Source organism: Lissotriton helveticus, chromosome 5_1 (genome assembly GCF_964261635.1).
Source record: "Lissotriton helveticus chromosome 5_1, aLisHel1.1, whole genome shotgun sequence".
NCBI lineage: Eukaryota > Metazoa > Chordata > Amphibia > Caudata > Salamandridae > Lissotriton > Lissotriton helveticus.
Window position 1 is genome coordinate 17,640,373 of NC_136065.1, and position 20,497 is coordinate 17,660,869.

A 20,497-nucleotide genomic window follows, 5' to 3' on the forward strand; every position below is an offset into this window, starting at 1 on the left:
GCGCCGTGCCCGCAGCGCTGTGCGACACCAGGCCCCCTCCCTGCCTCACCCGTGCCTGGGGGCACGCCGGGGCCAAGGAGCGCGCCTCCAAGGCGCGGGCGCCGTGCCCGCAGCGCTGTGCGCCACCAAGCCCCCTCCCTGCCTCACCCGTGCCTGGGGGCACGCCGGGGCCAAGGAGCGCGCCTCCAAGGCGCGGGCGCCGTGCCCGCAGCGCTGTGCGCCACCAGGCCCCCTCCCTGCCTCACCCGTGCCTGGGGGCACGCCGGGGCCAAGGAGCGCGCCTCGAAGGCGCGGGCGCCGTGCCCGCAGCGCTGTGCGCCACCAGGCCCCCTCCCTGCCTCACCCGCAGCCAAGGAGCGTGCCTCGAAGGTCGGGCGCCGTGCCCGCAGCGCTGTGCGCCACCAGGGCTGGGCCACTCAAAGCCAAGGAGCGCGCCTCGAAGGCGCGGGCGCCGTGCCCGCAGCGCTGTGCGCCACCAGGGCTGGGCCACTCAAAGCCAAGGAGCGCGCCTCGAAGGCGCGGGCGCCGTGCCCGCAGCGCTGTGCGCCACCAGGCCCCCTCCCTGCCTCACCCGTGCCTGGGGGCACGCCGGGGCCAAGGAGCGCGCCTCGAAGGCCGGGCGCCGTGCCCGCAGCGCTGTGCGCCCCCAGGGCTGGGCCACTCACAGCCGACGCGCCAGGAAGCGCCAACTCGGAAAAAGGAGCTCTTTCATATTATCAGGAAACTCCCGTAATGTTCTTTTATTTCATTAAAATTGGAAGCCATGACGTGGACTTGGGCCCCGTGGCTCACGCGTCGGGGTGCTGCTAAGAGGCCACCTCGCCGAGGCCTCTAGGGCGGGGGAGGAGCAGGGAAGGGGCCAGCAGGCTGGCCCCTGAGCCCGGGACTCGTGTACGGACCTGGGGCCCCTCGCTCCCGAAGCGACGGGTGGACAGACGCGACGCCCCCTGCCCCAGGCCCCCGGCAGACGGCCTGCTGCTTTACAGAGCCCGCGGGACACTTCCGAGGAAGCCGTCCGTCCGTGACGCGGACGGGGAAGAGATCACCGCATCTCCAGCTCTCACTTCCACCCGCACCTCTGGGGGGCGCCCTTAGGAGCACCTTTGGCCTCCTCTGGAGGATAGAAAACATCTGGACGCCTCCAGGCGAGGTCCAAGCAGGAGACACGTCTTACGTGACCTGCACCGCCTTCTGCATCGAGGGGATGACCGCATCATCACAACCTCCAGGCGAGGTCCAAGCAGGAGACACGTCTTACGTGACCTGCACCGCCTTCTGCATCGAGGGGATGACCGCATCATCACAACCTCCAGGCGAGGTCCAAGCAGGAGACACGTCTTACGTGACCTGCACCGTCTTCTGCATCGAGGGGATGACCGCATCATCGCAACCTCCAGGCGAGGTCCAAGCAGGAGACACGTCTTACGTGACCTACACCGTCTTCTGCATCGAGGGGATGACCGCATCATCGCAACCTCCAGGCGAGGTCCAAGCAGGAGACACGTCTTACGTGACCTGCACCGCCTTCTGCATCGATGGGATGACCGCATCATCACAACCTCCAGGCGAGGTCCAAGCAGGAGACACGTCTTACGTGACCTGCACCGCCTTCTGCATCGAGGGGATGACCGCATCATCACAACCTCCAGGCGAGGTCCAAGCAGGAGACACGTCTTACGTGACCTGCACCGCCTTCTGCATCGAGGGGATGACCGCATCATCACAACCTCCAGGCGAGGTCCAAGCAGGAGACACGTCTTACGTGACCTGCACCGCCTTCTGCATCGAGGGGATGACCGCATCATCACAACCTCCAGGCGAGGTCCAAGCAGGAGACACGTCTTACGTGACCTACACCGTCTTCTGCATCGAGGGGATGACCGCATCATCGCAACCTCCAGGCGAGGTCCAAGCAGGAGACACGTCTTACGTGACCTGCACCGCCTTCTGCATCGAGGGGATGACCGCATCATCGCAACCTCCAGGCGAGGTCCAAGCAGGAGACACGTCTTACGTGACCTGCACCGCCTTCTGCATCGAGGGGATGACCGCATCATCACAACCTCCAGGCGAGGTCCAAGCAGGAGACACGTCTTACGTGACCTGCACCGCCTTCTGCATCGAGGGGATGACCGCATCATCACAACCTCCAGGCGAGGTCCAAGCAGGAGACACGTCTTACGTGACCTACACCGTCTTCTGCATCGAGGGGATGACCGCATCATCACAACCTCCAGGCGAGGTCCAAGCAGGAGACACGTCTTACGTGACCTACACCGTCTTCTGCATCGAGGGGATGACCGCATCATCACAACCTCCAGGCGAGGTCCAAGCAGGAGACACGTCTTACGTGACCAGCACCGCCTTCTGCATCGAGGGGATGACCGCATCATCACAACCTCCAGGCGAGGTCCAAGCAGGAGACACGTCTTACGTGACCTGCACCGCCTTCTGCATCGAGGGGATGACCGCATCATCACAACCTCCAGGCGAGGTCCAAGCAGGAGACACGTCTTACGTGACCTGCACCGCCTTCTGCATCGAGGGGATGACCGCATCATCACAACCTCCAGGCGAGGTCCAAGCAGGAGACACGTCTTACGTGACCTGCACCGCCTTCTGCATCGAGGGGATGACCGCATCATCACAACCTCCAGGCGAGGTCCAAGCAGGAGACACGTCTTACGTGACCTGCACCGCCTTCTGCATCGAGGGGATGACCGCATCATCACAACCTCCAGGCGAGGTCCAAGCAGGAGACACGTCTTACGTGACCTGCACCGCCTTCTGCATCGAGGGGATGACCGCATCATCACAACCTCCAGGCGAGGTCCAAGCAGGAGACACGTCTTACGTGACCTACACCGCCTTCTGCATCGAGGGGATGACCGCATCATCACAACCTCCAGGCGAGGTCCAAGCAGGAGACACGTCTTACGTGACCTACACCGCCTTCTGCATCGAGGGGATGACCGCATCATCACAACCTCCAGGCGAGGTCCAAGCAGGAGACACGTCTTACGTGACCTGCACCGCCTTCTGCATCGAGGGGATGACCGCATCATCGCAACCTCCAGGCGAGGTCCAAGCAGGAGACACGTCTTACGTGACCTGCACCGCCTTCTGCATCGAGGGGATGACCGCATCATCACAACCTCCAGGCGAGGTCCAAGCAGGAGACACGTCTTACGTGACCTACACCGCCTTCTGCATCGAGGGGATGACCGCATCATCGCAACCTCCAGGCGAGGTCCAAGCAGGAGACACGTCTTACGTGACCTGCACCGCCTTCTGCATCGAGGGGATGACCGCATCATCACAACCTCCAGGCGAGGTCCAAGCAGGAGACACGTCTTACGTGACCTGCACCGCCTTCTGCATCGAGGGGATGACCGCATCATCGCAACCTCCAGGCGAGGTCCAAGCAGGAGACACGTCTTACGTGACCTGCACCGCCTTCTGCATCGAGGGGATGACCGCATCATCACAACCTCCAGGCGAGGTCCAAGCAGGAGACACGTCTTACGTGACCAGCACCGCCTTCTGCATCGAGGGGATGACCGCATCATCACAACCTCCAGGCGAGGTCCAAGCAGGAGACACGTCTTACGTGACCTGCACCGCCTTCTGCATCGAGGGGATGACCGCATCATCACAACCTCCAGGCGAGGTCCAAGCAGGAGACACGTCTTACGTGACCTGCACCGCCTTCTGCATCGAGGGGATGACCGCATCATCGCAACCTCCAGGCGAGGTCCAAGCAGGAGACACGTCTTACGTGACCTGCACCGCCTTCTGCATCGAGGGGATGACCGCATCATCACAACCTCCAGGCGAGGTCCAAGCAGGAGACACGTCTTACGTGACCAGCACCGCCTTCTGCATCGAGGGGATGACCGCATCATCACAACCTCCAGGCGAGGTCCAAGCAGGAGACACGTCTTACGTGACCTGCACCGCCTTCTGCATCGAGGGGATGACCGCATCATCACAACCTCCAGGCGAGGTCCAAGCAGGAGACACGTCTTACGTGACCTGCACCGCCTTCTGCATCGAGGGGATGACCGCATCATCACAACCTCCAGGCGAGGTCCAAGCAGGAGACACGTCTTACGTGACCTACACCGCCTTCTGCATCGAGGGGATGACCGCATCATCACAACCTCCAGGCGAGGTCCAAGCAGGAGACACGTCTTACGTGACCTACACCGCCTTCTGCATCGAGGGGATGACCGCATCATCACAACCTCCAGGCGAGGTCCAAGCAGGAGACACGTCTTACGTGACCTACACCGCCTTCTGCATCGAGGGGATGACCGCATCATCGCAACCTCCAGGCGAGGTCCAAGCAGGAGACACGTCTTACGTGACCTACACCGCCTTCTGCATCGAGGGGATGACCGCATCATCACAACCTCCAGGCGAGGTCCAAGCAGGAGACACGTCTTACGTGACCAGCACCGCCTTCTGCATCGAGGGGATGACCGCATCATCACAACCTCCAGGCGAGGTCCAAGCAGGAGACACGTCTTACGTGACACCGCCTTCTGCATCGAGGGGATGACCGCATCATCACAACCTCCAGGCGAGGTCCAAGCAGGAGACACGTCTTACGTGACCTGCACCGTCTTCTGCATCGAGGGGATGACCGCATCATCGCAACCTCCAGGCGAGGTCCAAGCAGGAGACACGTCTTACGTGACCTGCACCGCCTTCTGCATCGAGGGGATGACCGCATCATCACAACCTCCAGGCGAGGTCCAAGCAGGAGACACGTCTTACGTGACCTACACCGCCTTCTGCATCGAGGGGATGACCGCATCATCGCAACCTCCAGGCGAGGTCCAAGCAGGAGACACGTCTTACGTGACCTACACCGCCTTCTGCATCGAGGGGATGACCGCATCATCACAACCTCCAGGCGAGGTCCAAGCAGGAGACACGTCTTACGTGACCTGCACCGTCTTCTGCATCGAGGGGATGACCGCATCATCGCAACCTCCAGGCGAGGTCCAAGCAGGAGACACGTCTTACGTGACCTGCACCGCCTTCTGCATCGAGGGGATGACCGCATCATCACAACCTCCAGGCGAGGTCCAAGCAGGAGACACGTCTTACGTGACCTACACCGCCTTCTGCATCGAGGGGATGACCGCATCATCACAACCTCCAGGCGAGGTCCAAGCAGGAGACACGTCTTACGTGACCTGCACCGTCTTCTGCATCGAGGGGATGACCGCATCATCGCAACCTCCAGGCGATGCTGAAGCCTGAGAAGCGTCTTACGTGTCCTACACCTTCTTGTCCATCAAGGTGATATCCGCTCGCATCATCACAACCTCCAGGCGACGTCGAAGTCTGAGATACGGCTCACGTGCAGGGACATCTTAAGGATTCTGGGGGCCCTGTTCAGAACAACTTTGATTTTAAGATCCAATTTCAGATTTGTCATGTCCTCTTTGGTCAGGTCACTGACAGCGCACAGGCACACTCGTCCACATTTTAAATGTGTACATCTAATATGTAGGGGTGCAGCAGCTCACTAATATTACTTAAAATAATCTCTGTGACGCCCTGCCATTTCTAATATGCGAGGTCCTGCTTTGATCTAAAAAAGTTTTTTTATGGATGTGCCTAAAAATTAAACGCATCATTTCTCTTCAAAATGTCCCTAATATGCATTCTCACATCACCTATATTAAAAATAAATTAAGGTATAACGGTATTTAAAACAATTTGTTTAAGAATTAAGCATGTCATAAGGATAAGACTCTCTACAGAACAGAGCTGGCTCTATAAAGGGGCCCCCTGAAAGACTGGGGCCCTGGGCCAGAGCCCACTGTGCATATGCCTTTTGGCGTCTCTGCTTACGTGACATACACCTTGTCCACGGGGGTGATGTCCGCTCGCATCATCGCAGCCTCCAGGCAATGGCGAAGCCTGAGAAGCATCTTACGAGACCTACAGCTTGTCCAGTGAGGTTATTTTTGCATCATCGCAACCTCCAGACGAGGCTGAAGTCTGAGACGCGTCTCACCTGATCTACACTTCATGTCCATCGAGGTGACTCCCGCATCATCACAACCTCCAGGCGAGGCCGAAACCTGAGACACGTCTTGCATGACATACACCTTCCTGCCCACTGAGGTCATGACGATATCATTACAACCTCCAGCTGAGGTCGACGCCTGAGACGCGTCTTGCATAACATACACCTTCCTGCACGTTGAGGTGATGACCATATCATCACAACCTCCAGGCGAGGTCGAAGCTGGAGACACATCTTAGATGACCTACACCTTCTTGTCCATCAAGGTGATGTCTGAATCATCGCAACCTCCCGGCGAGGCCAAAGCTTGAGCTGCATCTTTTGCGTCCGACCACCTTCTTGTCTACTGAGGTGATGACCATATCATTGCAACCTCCTGGCGAGGCCAAAGCTTGAGCTGCATCTTTTGCGTCCAACACCTTCTTGTCTACTGAGGTGATGACCATATCATCGCAACCTCCTGTCGAGGCCAAAGCTTGAGCTGCATCTTTTGCGTCCGACACCTTCTTGTCTACTGAGGTGATGACCATATCATCGCAACCTCCTGTCGAGGCCAAAGCTTGAGCTGCATCTTTTGCGTCCGACACCACCTTGTCTACTGAGGTGATGACCATATCATCGCAACCTCCTGTCGAGGCCAAAGCTTGAGCTGCATCTTTTGCGTCCGACACCTTCTTGTCTACTGAGGTGATGACCATATCATCGCAACCTCCTGTCGAGGCCAAAGCTTGAGCTGCATCTTTTGTGTCCGACACCTTCTTGTCTACTGAGGTGATGACCATATCATCGCAACCTCCTGTCGAGGCCAAAGCTTGAGCTGCATCTTTTGTGTCCGACACCTTGTCTACTGAGGTGATGACCATATCATCGCAACCTCCTGTCGAGGCCAAAGCTTGAGCTGCATCTTTTGTGTCCGACACCTTCTTGTCTACTGAGGTGATGACCATATCATCGCAACCTCCTGGCGAGGCCAAAGCTTGAGCTGCATCTTTTGTGTCCGACACCTTCTTGTCTATTGAGGTGATGACCATATCATCGCAACCTCCTGGCGAGGCCAAAGCTTGAGCTGCATCTTTTGCGTCCGACACCTTCTTGTCTACTGAGGTGATGACCATATCATCGCAACCTCCTGTCGAGGCCAAAGCTTGAGCTGCATCTTTTGCGTCCGACACCTTCTTGTCTACTGAGGTGATGACCATATCATCGCAACCTCCTGTCGAGGCCAAAGCTTGAGCTGCATCTTTTGCGTCCGACACCTTCTTGTCTACTGAGGTGATGACCATATCATCGCAACCTCCTGTCGAGGCCAAAGCTTGAGCTGCATCTTTTGTGTCCGACACCTTCTTGTCTACTGAGGTGATGACCATATCATCGCAACCTCCTGTCGAGGCCAAAGCTTGAGCTGCATCTTTTGTGTCCGACACCTTCTTGTCTACTGAGGTGATGACCATATCATCGCAACCTCCTGTCTAGGCCAAAGCTTGAGCTGCATCTTTTGTGTCCGACACCTTCTTGTCTACTGAGGTGATGACCATATCATCGCAACCTCCTGTCGAGGCCAAAGCTTGAGCTGCATCTTTTGTGTCCGACACGTTCTTGTCTACTGAGGTGATGACCATATCATCGCAACCTCCTGTCGAGGCCAAAGCTTGAGCTGCATCTTTTGTGTCCGACACCTTCTTGTCTACTGAGGTGATGACCATATCATCGCAACCTCCTGGCGAGGCCAAAGCTTGAGCTGCATCTTTTGCGTCCGACACCTTCTTGTCTACTGAGGTCATGACCATATCATCGCAACCTCCTGTCGAGGCCAAAGCTTGAGCTGCATCTTTTGCGTCCGACACCTTCTTGTCTACTGAGGTGATGACCATATCATCGCAACCTCCAGGCGAGGCCAAAGCTTGAGCTGCATCTTTTGCGTCCGACACCTTCTTGTCTACTGAGGTGATGACCATATCATCGCAACCTCCTGTCGAGGCCAAAGCTTGAGCTGCATCTTTTGCGTCCGACACCTTCTTGTCTACTGAGGTGATGACCATATCATCGCAACCTCCTGTCGAGGCCAAAGCTTGAGCTGCATCTTTTGTGTCCGACACCTTCTTGTCTACTGAGGTGATGACCATATCATCGCAACCTCCTGTCGAGGCCAAAGCTTGAGCTGCATCTTTTGTGTCCGACACCTTCTTGTCTACTGAGGTGATGACCATATCATCGCAACCTCCTGTCGAGGCCAAAGCTTGAGCTGCATCTTTTGTGTCCGACACCTTCTTGTCTACTGAGGTGATGACCATATCATCGCAACCTCCTGTCGAGGCCAAAGCTTGAGCTGCATCTTTTGTGTCCGACACCTTCTTGTCTACTGAGGTGATGACCATATCATCGCAACCTCCTGTCGAGGCCAAAGCTTGAGCTGCATCTTTTGTGTCCGACACCTTCTTGTCTACTGAGGTGATGACCATATCATCGCAACCTCCTGTCGAGGCCAAAGCTTGAGCTGCATCTTTTGTGTCCGACACCTTCTTGTCTACTGAGGTGATGACCATATCATTGCAACCTCGAGTCCAAGCAAGGTTGAAGCCTGGGACAGGTCTTACATGACCTACACTGTCTTGTCCATCGAAGTGAGGATTTCATCATCTAAACCTCCAGGCGAGGCTGTAGCGTAAGACGCATCTTACGTAACCTACGTCTTGTCCATCGAGGTGATGTCTGCACGCATCACTGCAACCTCCAGCGGAGGCCGAAGCCTGAGACGCGTCTTACGTGACATACACCTTCTTCTACATCGAGGTGATATCTACAAGTTCGCTCTTTGGAACCTGCCATTGGCTAGAGCATCAATGATGTCACATGAGTTAGGACTTGACGAGAGAGTCCTCAAAGTGAACCAACAGGGCATGATAGGCCTTATCACGAGTGGCCCATTAAAATACCTCCTAATGTCACCCTCTGGATTTACTGTTACTGGGTGTCTCAGAAACTTTAAAAGTGGGGCATTTCAGCTTTTTTTCTAGTATTCACCCTGAGGCTTCTCCTTCATGTAGCCAGTGAAGCCTCCGGTGCTCCACCACTGCACAGCAGGGTTCCTGCCAAACCATCGTTCTGGTGGGTCCAGTAAGCCCTGGCGTCCTCGGACCGGTCTTGGGCCAGTGTGTTCTTGTTTCCCTTACAGGTCAGAGAAGGCTTACATTCCTCCTGGGTTTCAGGGCTCACTGGCTGCCTGGAACAAATCACATAAGGCCTCTATCAGGTGAGTGTGTCAGGCCTGGTTCTGGTCTGGAAGTAAAAGCAAAGTCTGTGACCTGCCAGGCGAGTGCTTGGGACGGGGAGGCCAACTCCTGAGCGGTGAGTGTGCAAGGGTGAGGCCTGGAAAGGGAGACACCACCTGTGCGACGAGTGTGCCAGGCTAATGCCAGGAAGCAGGAGCAGGGCATCTGTGCAATGACAGTGCCAGGATCATTCCTGCAAAGGATGAGTGTGCCAGGCTAATGCCAGGAAGCAGGAGCAGGGCATCTGTGCAATGACAGTGCCAGGATCATTCCTGCAAAGGATGAGTATGCCAGGCTAATGCCAGGAAGCAGGAGCAGGGCATCTGTGCAATGACAGTGCCAGGATCATTCCTGCAAAGGATGAGTGTGCCAGGCTGATGCCTGGGAAGGAGATCTAGACACCTGTGCGATGAGTGTGCCCGGCCTGTGTGGCCAACCCAAATGGTGACATCGTCCCCTGGGCCCCCCAGGCATGGCGGTACAGATATATGGGAAGGTGTTGTGAATGTTATCTTCCTGAGGACGCCTGTCCAATCTCTGCTTCTGGGGACTAACAAGTCATACATGGAGAAAGCTAAGCCGCGGGGGGTCCATGTTCAGTGGCAGTGTGCCGGACCGAGCTATGGTGTGCAGCGCTCTGTGTCCCCATCCATGCATGCAATATCAACCCCCTTCACCCCCAGATGGAACTGCTCTTACCTTCTCTCCCTTCGAACCAGAATCTCCCTTCAGTCCAGGAAGGCCGGAGGGACCCTGTACAAAAGAAACAGAGGGTTAGTGGGCACCTGGGCACAAGCAGGAGCTGTTGGAGGGTAACACTTGGACTGAGGGGTGACAGCTCTGAGCTACAGAGAGAAAAGAGACACACATCAGGGCAGCACTGAGAAACGCAGGGGAGCAGAATCAGACAACAGCATTTCGGGTGGCAGACGCTGAGACACACCTGAGGGGCAGTGTCAGACACCAGGAGAGCTGAGGATAGATGAAGAAACAGACCCAAGGCAACAACAGACACCAGAAGCTCAGTGCACAGAAACTGAAACACACCTGAGGGGCACTGTCAGACATCAGGAGAGCTGAGGATAGATGAAGAAACACACCCAAGGCAACAACAGACACCAGAAGCTCTGTGCACTGAAGCTGAAACACACCTGAGGGGCACTGTCAGACATCAGGAGAGCTGAGGATAGATGAAGAAACAGACACAAGGCAACAACAGACACCAGAGGCTCAGTGCACTGAAGCTGAAACACACCTGAGGGGCACTGTCAGACATCAGGAGAGCTGAGGATAGATGAAGAAACACACCCAAGGCAACAACAGACACCAGAAGCTCTGTGCACTGAAGCTGAAATACACCTGAGGGGCAGTGTCAGACACCAGGGAAGCTGAGGATAGGTACCAAAACACAACCAAGGCAACAACAGACACCAGAAGCTCTGAGCACAGAGGCTAAAACACACCCAAGGCAACAACAGACACCAGAAGCTCTGAGCACAGAGGCTAAAACACACCCAAGGCAACAACAGACACCAGAAGCTCCGTGCACTGAAGCTGAAATGCACCCAAGGCAACAACAGACACCAGAGGCTCTGAGCACAGATGCTAAAACACACCCAAGGCAACAACAGACACCAGAAGCTCTAAGGACAGACGCTAAAACACACCCAAGGCAACAACAGACACCAGAAGCTCTGAGCACAGATGCTGAAATACACCCAAGGCAACAACAGACACCAGAAGCACTGAGCACAGATGCTAAAACACACCCAAGGCAACAACAGACACCAGAGGCTCTGAGCACAGATGCTGAAATACACCCAAGGCAACAACAGACACCAGAAGCTCTGAGCACAGATGCTGAAATACACCCAAGGCAACAACAGACACCAGAGGCTCTGAGCACAGATGCTAAAACACACCCAAGGCAACAACAGACACCAGAAGCTCTAAGGACAGACGCTAAAACACACCCAAGGCAACAACAGACACCAGAAGCTCAGAGCACAGATGCTGAAATACACCCAAGGCAACAACAGACACCAGAGGCTCTGAGCACAGATGCTAAAACACACCCAAGGCAACAACAGACACCAGAAGCTCTGAGCACAGATGCTAAAACACACCCAAGGCAACAACAGACACCGGAGGCTCTGAGCACAGATGCTAAAACACACCCAAGGCAACAACAGACACCAGAAGCTCTAAGGACAGACGCTAAAACACACCCAAGGCAACAACAGACACCAGAAGCTCTGAGCACAGATGCTAAAACACACCCAAGGCAACAACAGACACCGGAAGCCCTGAGCACAGATGCTAAAACACACCCAAGGCAACAACAGACACCAGAAGCTCTAAGGACAGACGCTAAAACACACCCAAGGCAACAACAGACACCAGAGGCTCTGAGCACAGATGCTAAAACACACCCAAGGCAACAACAGACACCAGAAGCCCTGAGCACAGATGCTGAAACACACCCATGGCAACAACAGACACCAGAGGCTCTGAGCACAGATGCTAAAACACACCCAAGGCAACAACAGACACCAGAAGCTCTAAGGACAGACGCTAAAACACACCCAAGGCAACAACAGACACGAGAAGCCCTGAGCACAGTTGCTGAAACACACCCAAGGCAACAACAGACACCAGAAGCTCTGAGCACAGATGCTGAAACACACCCAAGGCAACAACAGACACCAGAAGCTCTGAGGACAGAGGCTAAAACACACCCAAGGCAACAACAGACACCAGAAGCTCGGATAACACATGCTGAAACACACCCAAGGCAACAACAGACACCAGAAGCTCTGAACACAGATGCTGAAACACACCCAAGGCAACAACAGACACCAGAAGCTCTGAGCACAGATGCTGAAACACACCCAAGGCAACAACAGACACCAGAGGCTCTGAGCACAGATGCTGAAACACACCCAAGGCAACAACAGACACCAGAAGCTCTGAGGACAGAGGCTAAAACACACCCAAGGCAACAACAGACACCAGAAGCTCGGATAACACATGCTGAAACACACCCAAGGCAACAACAGACACCAGAAGCTCTGAGCACAGATGCTAAAACACACCCAAGGCAACAACAGACACCAGAGGCTCTGAGCACAGATGCTGAAATACACCCAAGGCAACAACAGACACCAGAAGCTCTGAGCACAGATGCTAAAACACACCCAAGGCAACAACAGACACCGGAAGAACAAGTTACTTACCTTCGGTAACGATATATCTGTAAGAAACAGTAGTTAGTATTAGATTCCTTACCTTAGAATATCCCCAGGCGTCAGTCTGGATCCGGAAACTTTTGCGTAGCAGTACCCCTGCGCGTCGGTAGGCGTCGTCTGCAGGCGTCCCCTGCGGCTCCGCGTCGTCGGCGTCGTGCGCCGTGATGACGTCGCTGGAGTATATAGACGCCGCCTCCGCGCGCTGACGTCAGTTCTTTGCACACAGCTTTTCCGCGCCAGAACACGCAGAGCCATGTGAGAACCAACACTGGTGCCATTTGAAACTAGGGCCCTGAAAGGGATGTCCCTAACCCTAGGTATCAGTTCGCAGAACGGGGAGGATGGGCGGGGCGGTAAGGAATCTAATACTAACTACTGTTTCTTACAGATATATCGTTACCGAAGGTAAGTAACTTGTTCATCTGAAAGAAACAGGTTAGTATTAGATTCCTTACCTTAGAATAGATACCCCAGCAATACCAACCCCGGTGGTGGGTCTGCGAACCAATACAACCTACACCAGAAAGTCCTGGAGGACCGAACGGCCAAAGAAGCCATCCCTCCGGACTTGACTGTCCAGGCAGTAGTGCCTCGCAAAGGTGTGCAGCGAGGCCCACGTGGCCGCCTGGCAAATGTCCTGCAAAGGGACTCCCCGGCCCAGGGCAGTAGTAGCCGCCGTGGCCCGAGTGGAATGGGCCCTCAGCCCAACAGGAGGCTCCTTCCGAGCCAAAGAGTAGCATGCTTTGATGCACAGGACGACCCACCGAGAGATGGTCCGTTTCTGTACCGCCCTTCCCTTCTTCTCACCCACGTAGCCAACAAACAGTTGGTCATCCACCCGGAACTGGCGTGTGCGATCCATATAGAATGAAAGCGCACGTTTTGGGTCCAGACGATGGAGCCGCTCTTCATCCTTTGAAGGATGCGGAGGCGGGAAGAAGGAGGGCAAGGTGATGGACTGCCCAATGTGAAAAGCAGAGACTACCTTGGGCAGGAAAGAAGGTCTGGTCCGAAGAACCACCTTACCAGGATGAACAGACAAGAAAGGAGGTTGAACAGAAAGAGCCTGGAGCTCACTCACTCTCCTGGCAGAGGTGATGGCTACCAGGAAGGCCGTCTTTAAGGTGAGAAGACGGAGAGGACAGGAATGAAGGGGCTCAAAGGGAGCGCACATCAGGAAAGTCAAAACCAGGTTCAAGTCCCACTGAGGCATCACGAACGGAGCTGGAGGATACATGTGCGTGATGCCCTTTAAGAATCTTAACACAATAGGGGACTTGAACAAAGATGGCTGATCAGGTAGCCTCAAGAAGGCGGAAAGGGCAGAAAGATAGCCCTTGATAGTGCCCAGAGCAGAGCCCTGCTGGGCAAGGGAAAGGAGGAAGAGGAGAACCTCAGACAGAGGGGCAGAAAGGGGATCCACAGCCTTTGCTGTGCACCATGCCACAAATCTGTTCCACCGGCAGGCGTATACCGACTTTGTGGAGGGACGCCTGGCTGCCAGAATGACATCACAGACTTCAGGAGGCAAGTCAAATGGCCTCAACTGTCGCCGCTCAATCTCCACGCATGGAGGTGGAGACTGGACAGGTTCGGGTGGAGGACCGTCCCCTGCTGCTGCGACAGAAGGTCCTCCTGAAGGGGCAGGCGGATCGAGGGACCGACTGTCATGCTGAGTAGCTCGGGATACCAGTACCTTCGAGCCCAGTCCGGAGCCACAAGGATAACTTGGGCCCGGTCGCGCCTGATCTTCTTCAGCACTCTGGGCAGAAGTGGTATAGGCGGAAAGGCGTACAACAGACCGCAACTCCACTCGCGCCGAAAGGCGTCGCCGAGCGAGTGCCGTCTTGGAAACTCCAACGCGCAGAACTGATGACATTGCGCGTTCTCTTCTGTGGCGAATAGATCTAACCAAGGCTCTCCCCATTGCTGAAAGAGGCCTCTCGCCACATCCGAGTTCAGACGCCATTCGTGATCCACCGAGCACCGACGGCTGAGTTCGTCCGCCCTGGCGTTCAGAGAACCTGCCAGGTGTTGAACCGTCAGAGTCACGCCCTGACGTTCCAGCCATTGCCAGAGGCGCAGAGCCTCTTGGCAAAGGGTCCACGACCCCACACCGCCCTGTTTGTTGCAGTACCACATGGCGGTGGTGTTGTCCGTGAACACCTGCACTACACTCCCGTTGACAAAGGGGAGGAATGCCTTCAGTGCCAGGCGAATCGCCCGCAGCTCCAACATGTTGATATGGAGCCGGGACTCCGCCGGAGACCAGAGGCCTCTGATCTCCGCCTCTCCCAAGTGGCCACCCCAGCCTTGGAGGGACGCGTCCGTCACAACCACGTGCTCCGGCTGGGGAAGGGAGAGGGATCTGCCCCTGACCCAATCGCGGTCTGTAAGCCACCACTGCAACTGTCTCGCAGTGCCCTCCGAGATCAGGACATGGTCGGATAGGTTGCCCTGATGCTGGGCCCACTGAAACTTCAGGTCCCACTGCAGAGCCCGCATCCGCCATCTGGCGTGATGCACCAGAAGGATGCAGGAGGCCATCAGCCCCAGAAGCCGCAGCGTCAACCTGACCGAAACCCGGGATAACGGCTGAAAGATGGGAATCAGAGCCTGAATATCCCGGACCCGCCGTTCCGGGGGATAAACCCGAAACTGCGCCGAGTCGAGAACCGCTCCGATGAAAAGGAGCTTTTGAGAGGGACACAGGTGTGATTTCGGCACATTGATGGAAAACCCCAACTCGTGCAGGAGGTCTGCCGTCATCTGAAGGTGGTGGACGACTGTTTGGGGCGAGCCCGCCTTCAACAGCCAGTCGTCGAGGTAGGGGAAGACTGAAACCCCTAACCGGCGCAGATGAGCTGCGACCACCGCCATCACTTTCGTGAACACCCGTGGGGCGCTGGTAAGGCCGAATGGGAGCACGATAAACTGAAAATGCTCGTGGCCTACCGTGAACCGCAGGTAACGCCGGTGGGCCGGCAGGACGGGGATGTGAAAGTACGCATCCTGCAAGTCCAACGCTACCATCCAGTCTTGTGGGTCTAGAGCAGCCAAGACCTGAGCCAAAGTCAACATCTTGAACTTCTCCTTCCGGAGGAAGCCGTTGACGTTCCGTAGATCCAAGATAGGACGCAGGCCTCCCTTGTCCTTCTTGGGTACCAGAAAGAAGTGGGAGTAGCAACCACACCCTACTTCTGGCCCAGGAACGCGCTCGATGGCCCCCTTGGCCAAGAGGGCCGTAACTTCCTCCTGCAGAAGTGTCAAGTGGTCCCCCGACACACGGTGGTTCTGCGGTGGCATGGCTGGAGGAGTGGACTCGAAGGGGAGGGCATAGCCCCTTCGGACAAGCTGCAGCACCCACCTGTCCGATGTTATCGCGCGCCAGCGGGAGTGGTGATGGCGAACCCTGCCACCCACTGGCGTCACGTGAGCCCGAAAGCTCGGACTAGGAAGGCTTGGATGCCGCAGCGGAGGGAGGCGTGGACTGACCACGACGCTGGCCTCTACCGCCACCACGGCGGAAACCACGGGCGCCACCGCGCTGGGGAGCGCTCTGCGCCGCGTGGCTGGCAGCACGTGTGGGACCTCCTCTCCCTTGGCCACGAAAGGGCCGAAACGAACCCGTCTGCTGGCGCTGGGTCTGGGTCGAGAGACCCAAGGACTTGGCCGTGACCCTGGAGTCCTTGAAGCGCTCCAGCGCGTGGTCCGCTTTGTCACCAAATAGGCGACTGCCATCAAATGGCATGTCCATAAGCGTATTTTGGACGTCTGGTGAGAAGTTGGCAGATCTCAGCCAGGCATGGCGACGAATCGCCACCGTAGTGGACATGGCCCGTCCCAGTGAGTCCGTGGTGTCCAGACCACAACGGATCGAGTACCGCGCCGCATCCCGGCCTTCAACAAAGGCCCGGGTGAGCTTGTCCCGCACTTCCTGGGGGCATTGCGGCAAACACTCCTCGACCGTATCCCACAGGGAGTGGGTGTAGCGGCCCAAGAGGCACGCGGTGTTACAAGACCGCAGCCCAGCACTCAAAGAGGAAAACACTTTCTTTCCGAATTGGTCGTACCTCTTTGATTCCCGGTCGGGCGGAGCCGACGGAAATGCGGACTGCGAAGTGGAGGCCTGGATCACCAGACTCTCCGGGGAGGGATGGGTGGACAGGAAGGCAGGGTCGTCCGCGCAGGGACGGTGACGCCTGGCAACGTTCCGGTCAACCGGCGCACCAGAGGCGGGCCTGGACCAGGTGCCCAGAAGGACATCCGTCAGGGCCTCATTAAACGGCAGCAGAGGCTCCTGGGGGCATGACTGCGGTTTAAAAACTTCCGTCAGGATATTCGGTTTGACCTTCGCGACGGGGAGCTCAAGGTGTAAGGCCTTGGCAGCCCTCATCAGGACCACCGAATAGGCAGCACCCGCCTCGGACGCCACAGGGGACGGAGAGACAAACCCAGGGTTGGGCGACTCGTCCAGGCCACTGGCATCACCCAGATCACCTACCCAGTCCACATCGTACTGGCAGGCACGGGATAGAGGGTCCTCAGACCCCTCCCAACCCTCTCCATACTCCTCCTCGTCATACCCATATTCTGGGTCGACGATATAGACATCGGGGTCAACGGGCCCCATCGGCGTCGGGTCCGGCGTCGGCCGACGCCGGTCCGGCTCCGAGTCCGGAGTCGGGGAGGAAAGGGGGGTGGCGCCGCGCGGCGTCGGTGCCGGGGACCCGACGCCGGCCGGAGCCGACGGCGGAGTCGCTGCACCACGCGGGGGCGGTACCATGGGCTGGCCCACAGGAACCGACGCCGGAGAGGCCGGGAGACCAGCCGGCGACGAACCAGAGGGAACCAGCGGCGCCGGGGCCGGAGCCACCGGCGGCGCCGGGGCAGGAGCACCCGAACCGCTCGGGCCCCCAGACGGGACCGACGGGCCCGCAGGCGCCGAAGGCCCCGCCGGAGAAGACCTCGCCCTCATAGCAATGAGGAAGGCCTCGATCTCCTCACGCGACGCGCCTTCCCCAGGGACCGACAGGTGTGGGGTAGACGGCGTCGGCGACCCATGCGGGACCGCGGGGGTGGGGTCACCCGAGCCCCCGGCCGCAGCACGCGGGCGTCGGGGGGAGTCGGGGGTGCGATGGCGACGCCCCGACTTCTTGTGCTTACCTGACGAGCCGGAGGAATGGTGGCGACTCCCGGAGCGCCCATGGCGGCTCCGCGACCGCTCCCTCGACCGCTCCCTCGACCTCCGACCGGACCGGGACCGCTCTCGACGCGGGGCCGACAACCGGAGTTCGAGAAGCTTGCGGGACCGCTCCCGCCTAGCTTTTCCAGTCAAGGCCCGACAGTCGACGCAGGACTCCACGTCGTGGTCCGCGCCCAGACACCGGAGGCAGAGTCGATGGTGGTCGGTGACCGACATCATGCGGTCGCACTCGTCACAACTCTTGAAACCGGGCATCCTACCGGCACCGTAAAGATCAATCAGTTAACAAAAAACTTGGTCAAAAGACCGGAGTACTGCTCTTCGGATCTGCGCTAACTGGCGCGGAAAAAAGAAGAACTGACGTCAGCGCGCGGAGGCGGCGTCTATATACTCCAGCGACGTCATCACGGCGCACGACGCCGACGACGCGGAGCCGCAGGGGACGCCTGCAGACGACGCCTACCGACGCGCAGGGGTACTGCTACGCAAAAGTTTCCGGATCCAGACTGACGCCTGGGGATATTCTAAGGTAAGGAATCTAATACTAACCTGTTTCTTTCAGATGCCCTGAGCACAGATGCTAAAACACACCCAAGGCAACAACAGACACCAGAAGCTCTAAGGACAGACGCTAAAACACACGCAAGGCAACAACAGACACCAGAAGCTCTGAGCACAGATGCTGAAATACACCCAAGGCAACAACAGACACCAGAAGCACTGAGCACAGATGCTAAAACACACCCAAGGCAACAACAGACACCAGAGGCTCTGAGCACAGATGCTGAAATACACCCAAGGCAACGACAGACACCAGAAGCTCTGAGCACAGATGCTGAAATACACCCAAGGCAACAACAGACACCAGAGGCTCTGAGCACAGATGCTAAAACACACCCAAGGCAACAACAGACACCAGAAGCTCTAAGGACAGACGCTAAAACACACCCAAGGCAACAACAGACACCAGAAGCTCAGAGCACAGATGCTGAAATACACCCAAGGCAACAACAGACACCAGAGGCTCTGAGCACAGATGCTAAAACACACCCAAGGCAACAACAGACACCAGAAGCTCTGAGCACAGATGCTAAAACACACCCAAGGCAACAACAGACACCGGAGGCTCTGAGCACAGATGCTAAAACACACCCAAGGCAACAACAGACACCAGAAGCTCTAAGGACAGACGCTAAAACACACCCAAGGCAACAACAGACACCAGAAGCTCTGAGCACAGATGCTAAAACACACCCAAGGCAACAACAGACACCGGAAGCCCTGAGCACAGATGCTAAAACACACCCAAGGCAACAACAGACACCAGAAGCTCTAAGGACAGACGCTAAAACACACCCAAGGCAACAACAGACACCAGAGGCTCTGAGCACAGATGCTGAAACACACCCAAGGCAACAACAGACACCAGAAGCTCTAAGGACAGACGCTAAAACACACCCAAGGCAACAACAGACACCAGAGGCTCTGAGCACAGATGCTAAAACACACCCAAGGCAACAACAGACACCAGACGCTCTGAGCACAGATGCTGAAACACACCCAAGGCAACAACAGACACCAGCGGCTCTGAGCACAGATGCTAAAACACACCCAAGGCAACAACAGACACCAGAAGCTCTAAGGACAGACGCTAAAACACACCCAAGGCAACAACAGACACCAGAAGCCCTGAGCACAGTTGCTGAAACACACCCAAGGCAACAACAGACACCAGAAGCTCTGAGCACAGATGCTGAAACACACCCAAGGCAACAACAGACACGAGAAGCTCTGAGGACAGAGGCTAAAACACACCCAAGACAACAACAGACACCAGAAGCTCGGATAACACATGCTGAAACACACCCAAGGCAACAACAGACACCAGAAGCTCTGAGCACAGATGCTGAAACACACCCAAGGCAACAACAGACACCAGAAGCTCTGAGCACAGATGCTGAAACACACCCAAGGCAACAACAGACACCAGAAGCTCTAAGGACAGACGCTAAAACACACCCAAGGAAACAACAGACACCAGAGGCTCTGAGCACAGATGCTAAAACACACCCAAGGCAACAACAGACACCAGAAGCTATGAGGACAGAGGCTAAAACACACCCAAGGCAACAACAGACACCAGAAACTCGGATAACACATGCTGAAACACACCCAAGGCAACAACAGACACCAGAAGCTCTAAGGACAGAAGCTAAAACACACCCAAGGCAACAACAGACACCGGAAGCTCTGAGCACAGATGCTAAAACACACCCAAGGCAACAACAGACACCAGAGGCTCTGAGCACAGATGCTAAAACACACCCAAGGCAACAACAGACACCAGAAGCTCTGAGGACAGAGGCTAAAACACACCCAAGGCAACAACAGACACCAGAGGCTCTGAGCACAGGTGCTAAAACACACCCAAGGCAACAACAGACACCAGAAGCTCGGATAACACATGCAGAAACACACCCAAGGCAACAACAGACACCAGAAGCTCTGAGCAAAGATGCTGAAACACACCTGAGAGGCAGTGTCAGACACCAGGACATCTGAGGGCAGATGCCGAAACACGCCCAAGGCAACAACAGACACCAGAGGCTCTGAGCACAGATGCTAAAACACACCCAAGGCAACAACAGACACCAGAAGCTCTGAGGACAGATGCTAAAACACACCCAAGGCAACAACAGACACCAGAAGCTCTGAGGACAGATGC

At 56.4% G+C, this 20,497-nt stretch overlaps 1 protein-coding gene across 7 annotated transcripts in view; it reads right to left on the reverse strand.

Moving 5' to 3' along the window:
* The window catches only part of COL11A2 (collagen type XI alpha 2 chain), a 363,078-nt gene that overhangs the window by 25,897 nt on the left and 316,684 nt on the right, over positions 1 to 20,497 (reverse strand). For all 7 annotated transcript variants that reach the window (XM_078641597.1, XM_078641592.1, XM_078641591.1 and 4 more), the window contains one exon: positions 10,018 to 10,071. In XM_078641597.1, coding sequence (XP_078497723.1) covers positions 10,018 to 10,071 — 54 coding nt within the window. The remainder of the gene's footprint in view (positions 1 to 10,017; positions 10,072 to 20,497) is intronic.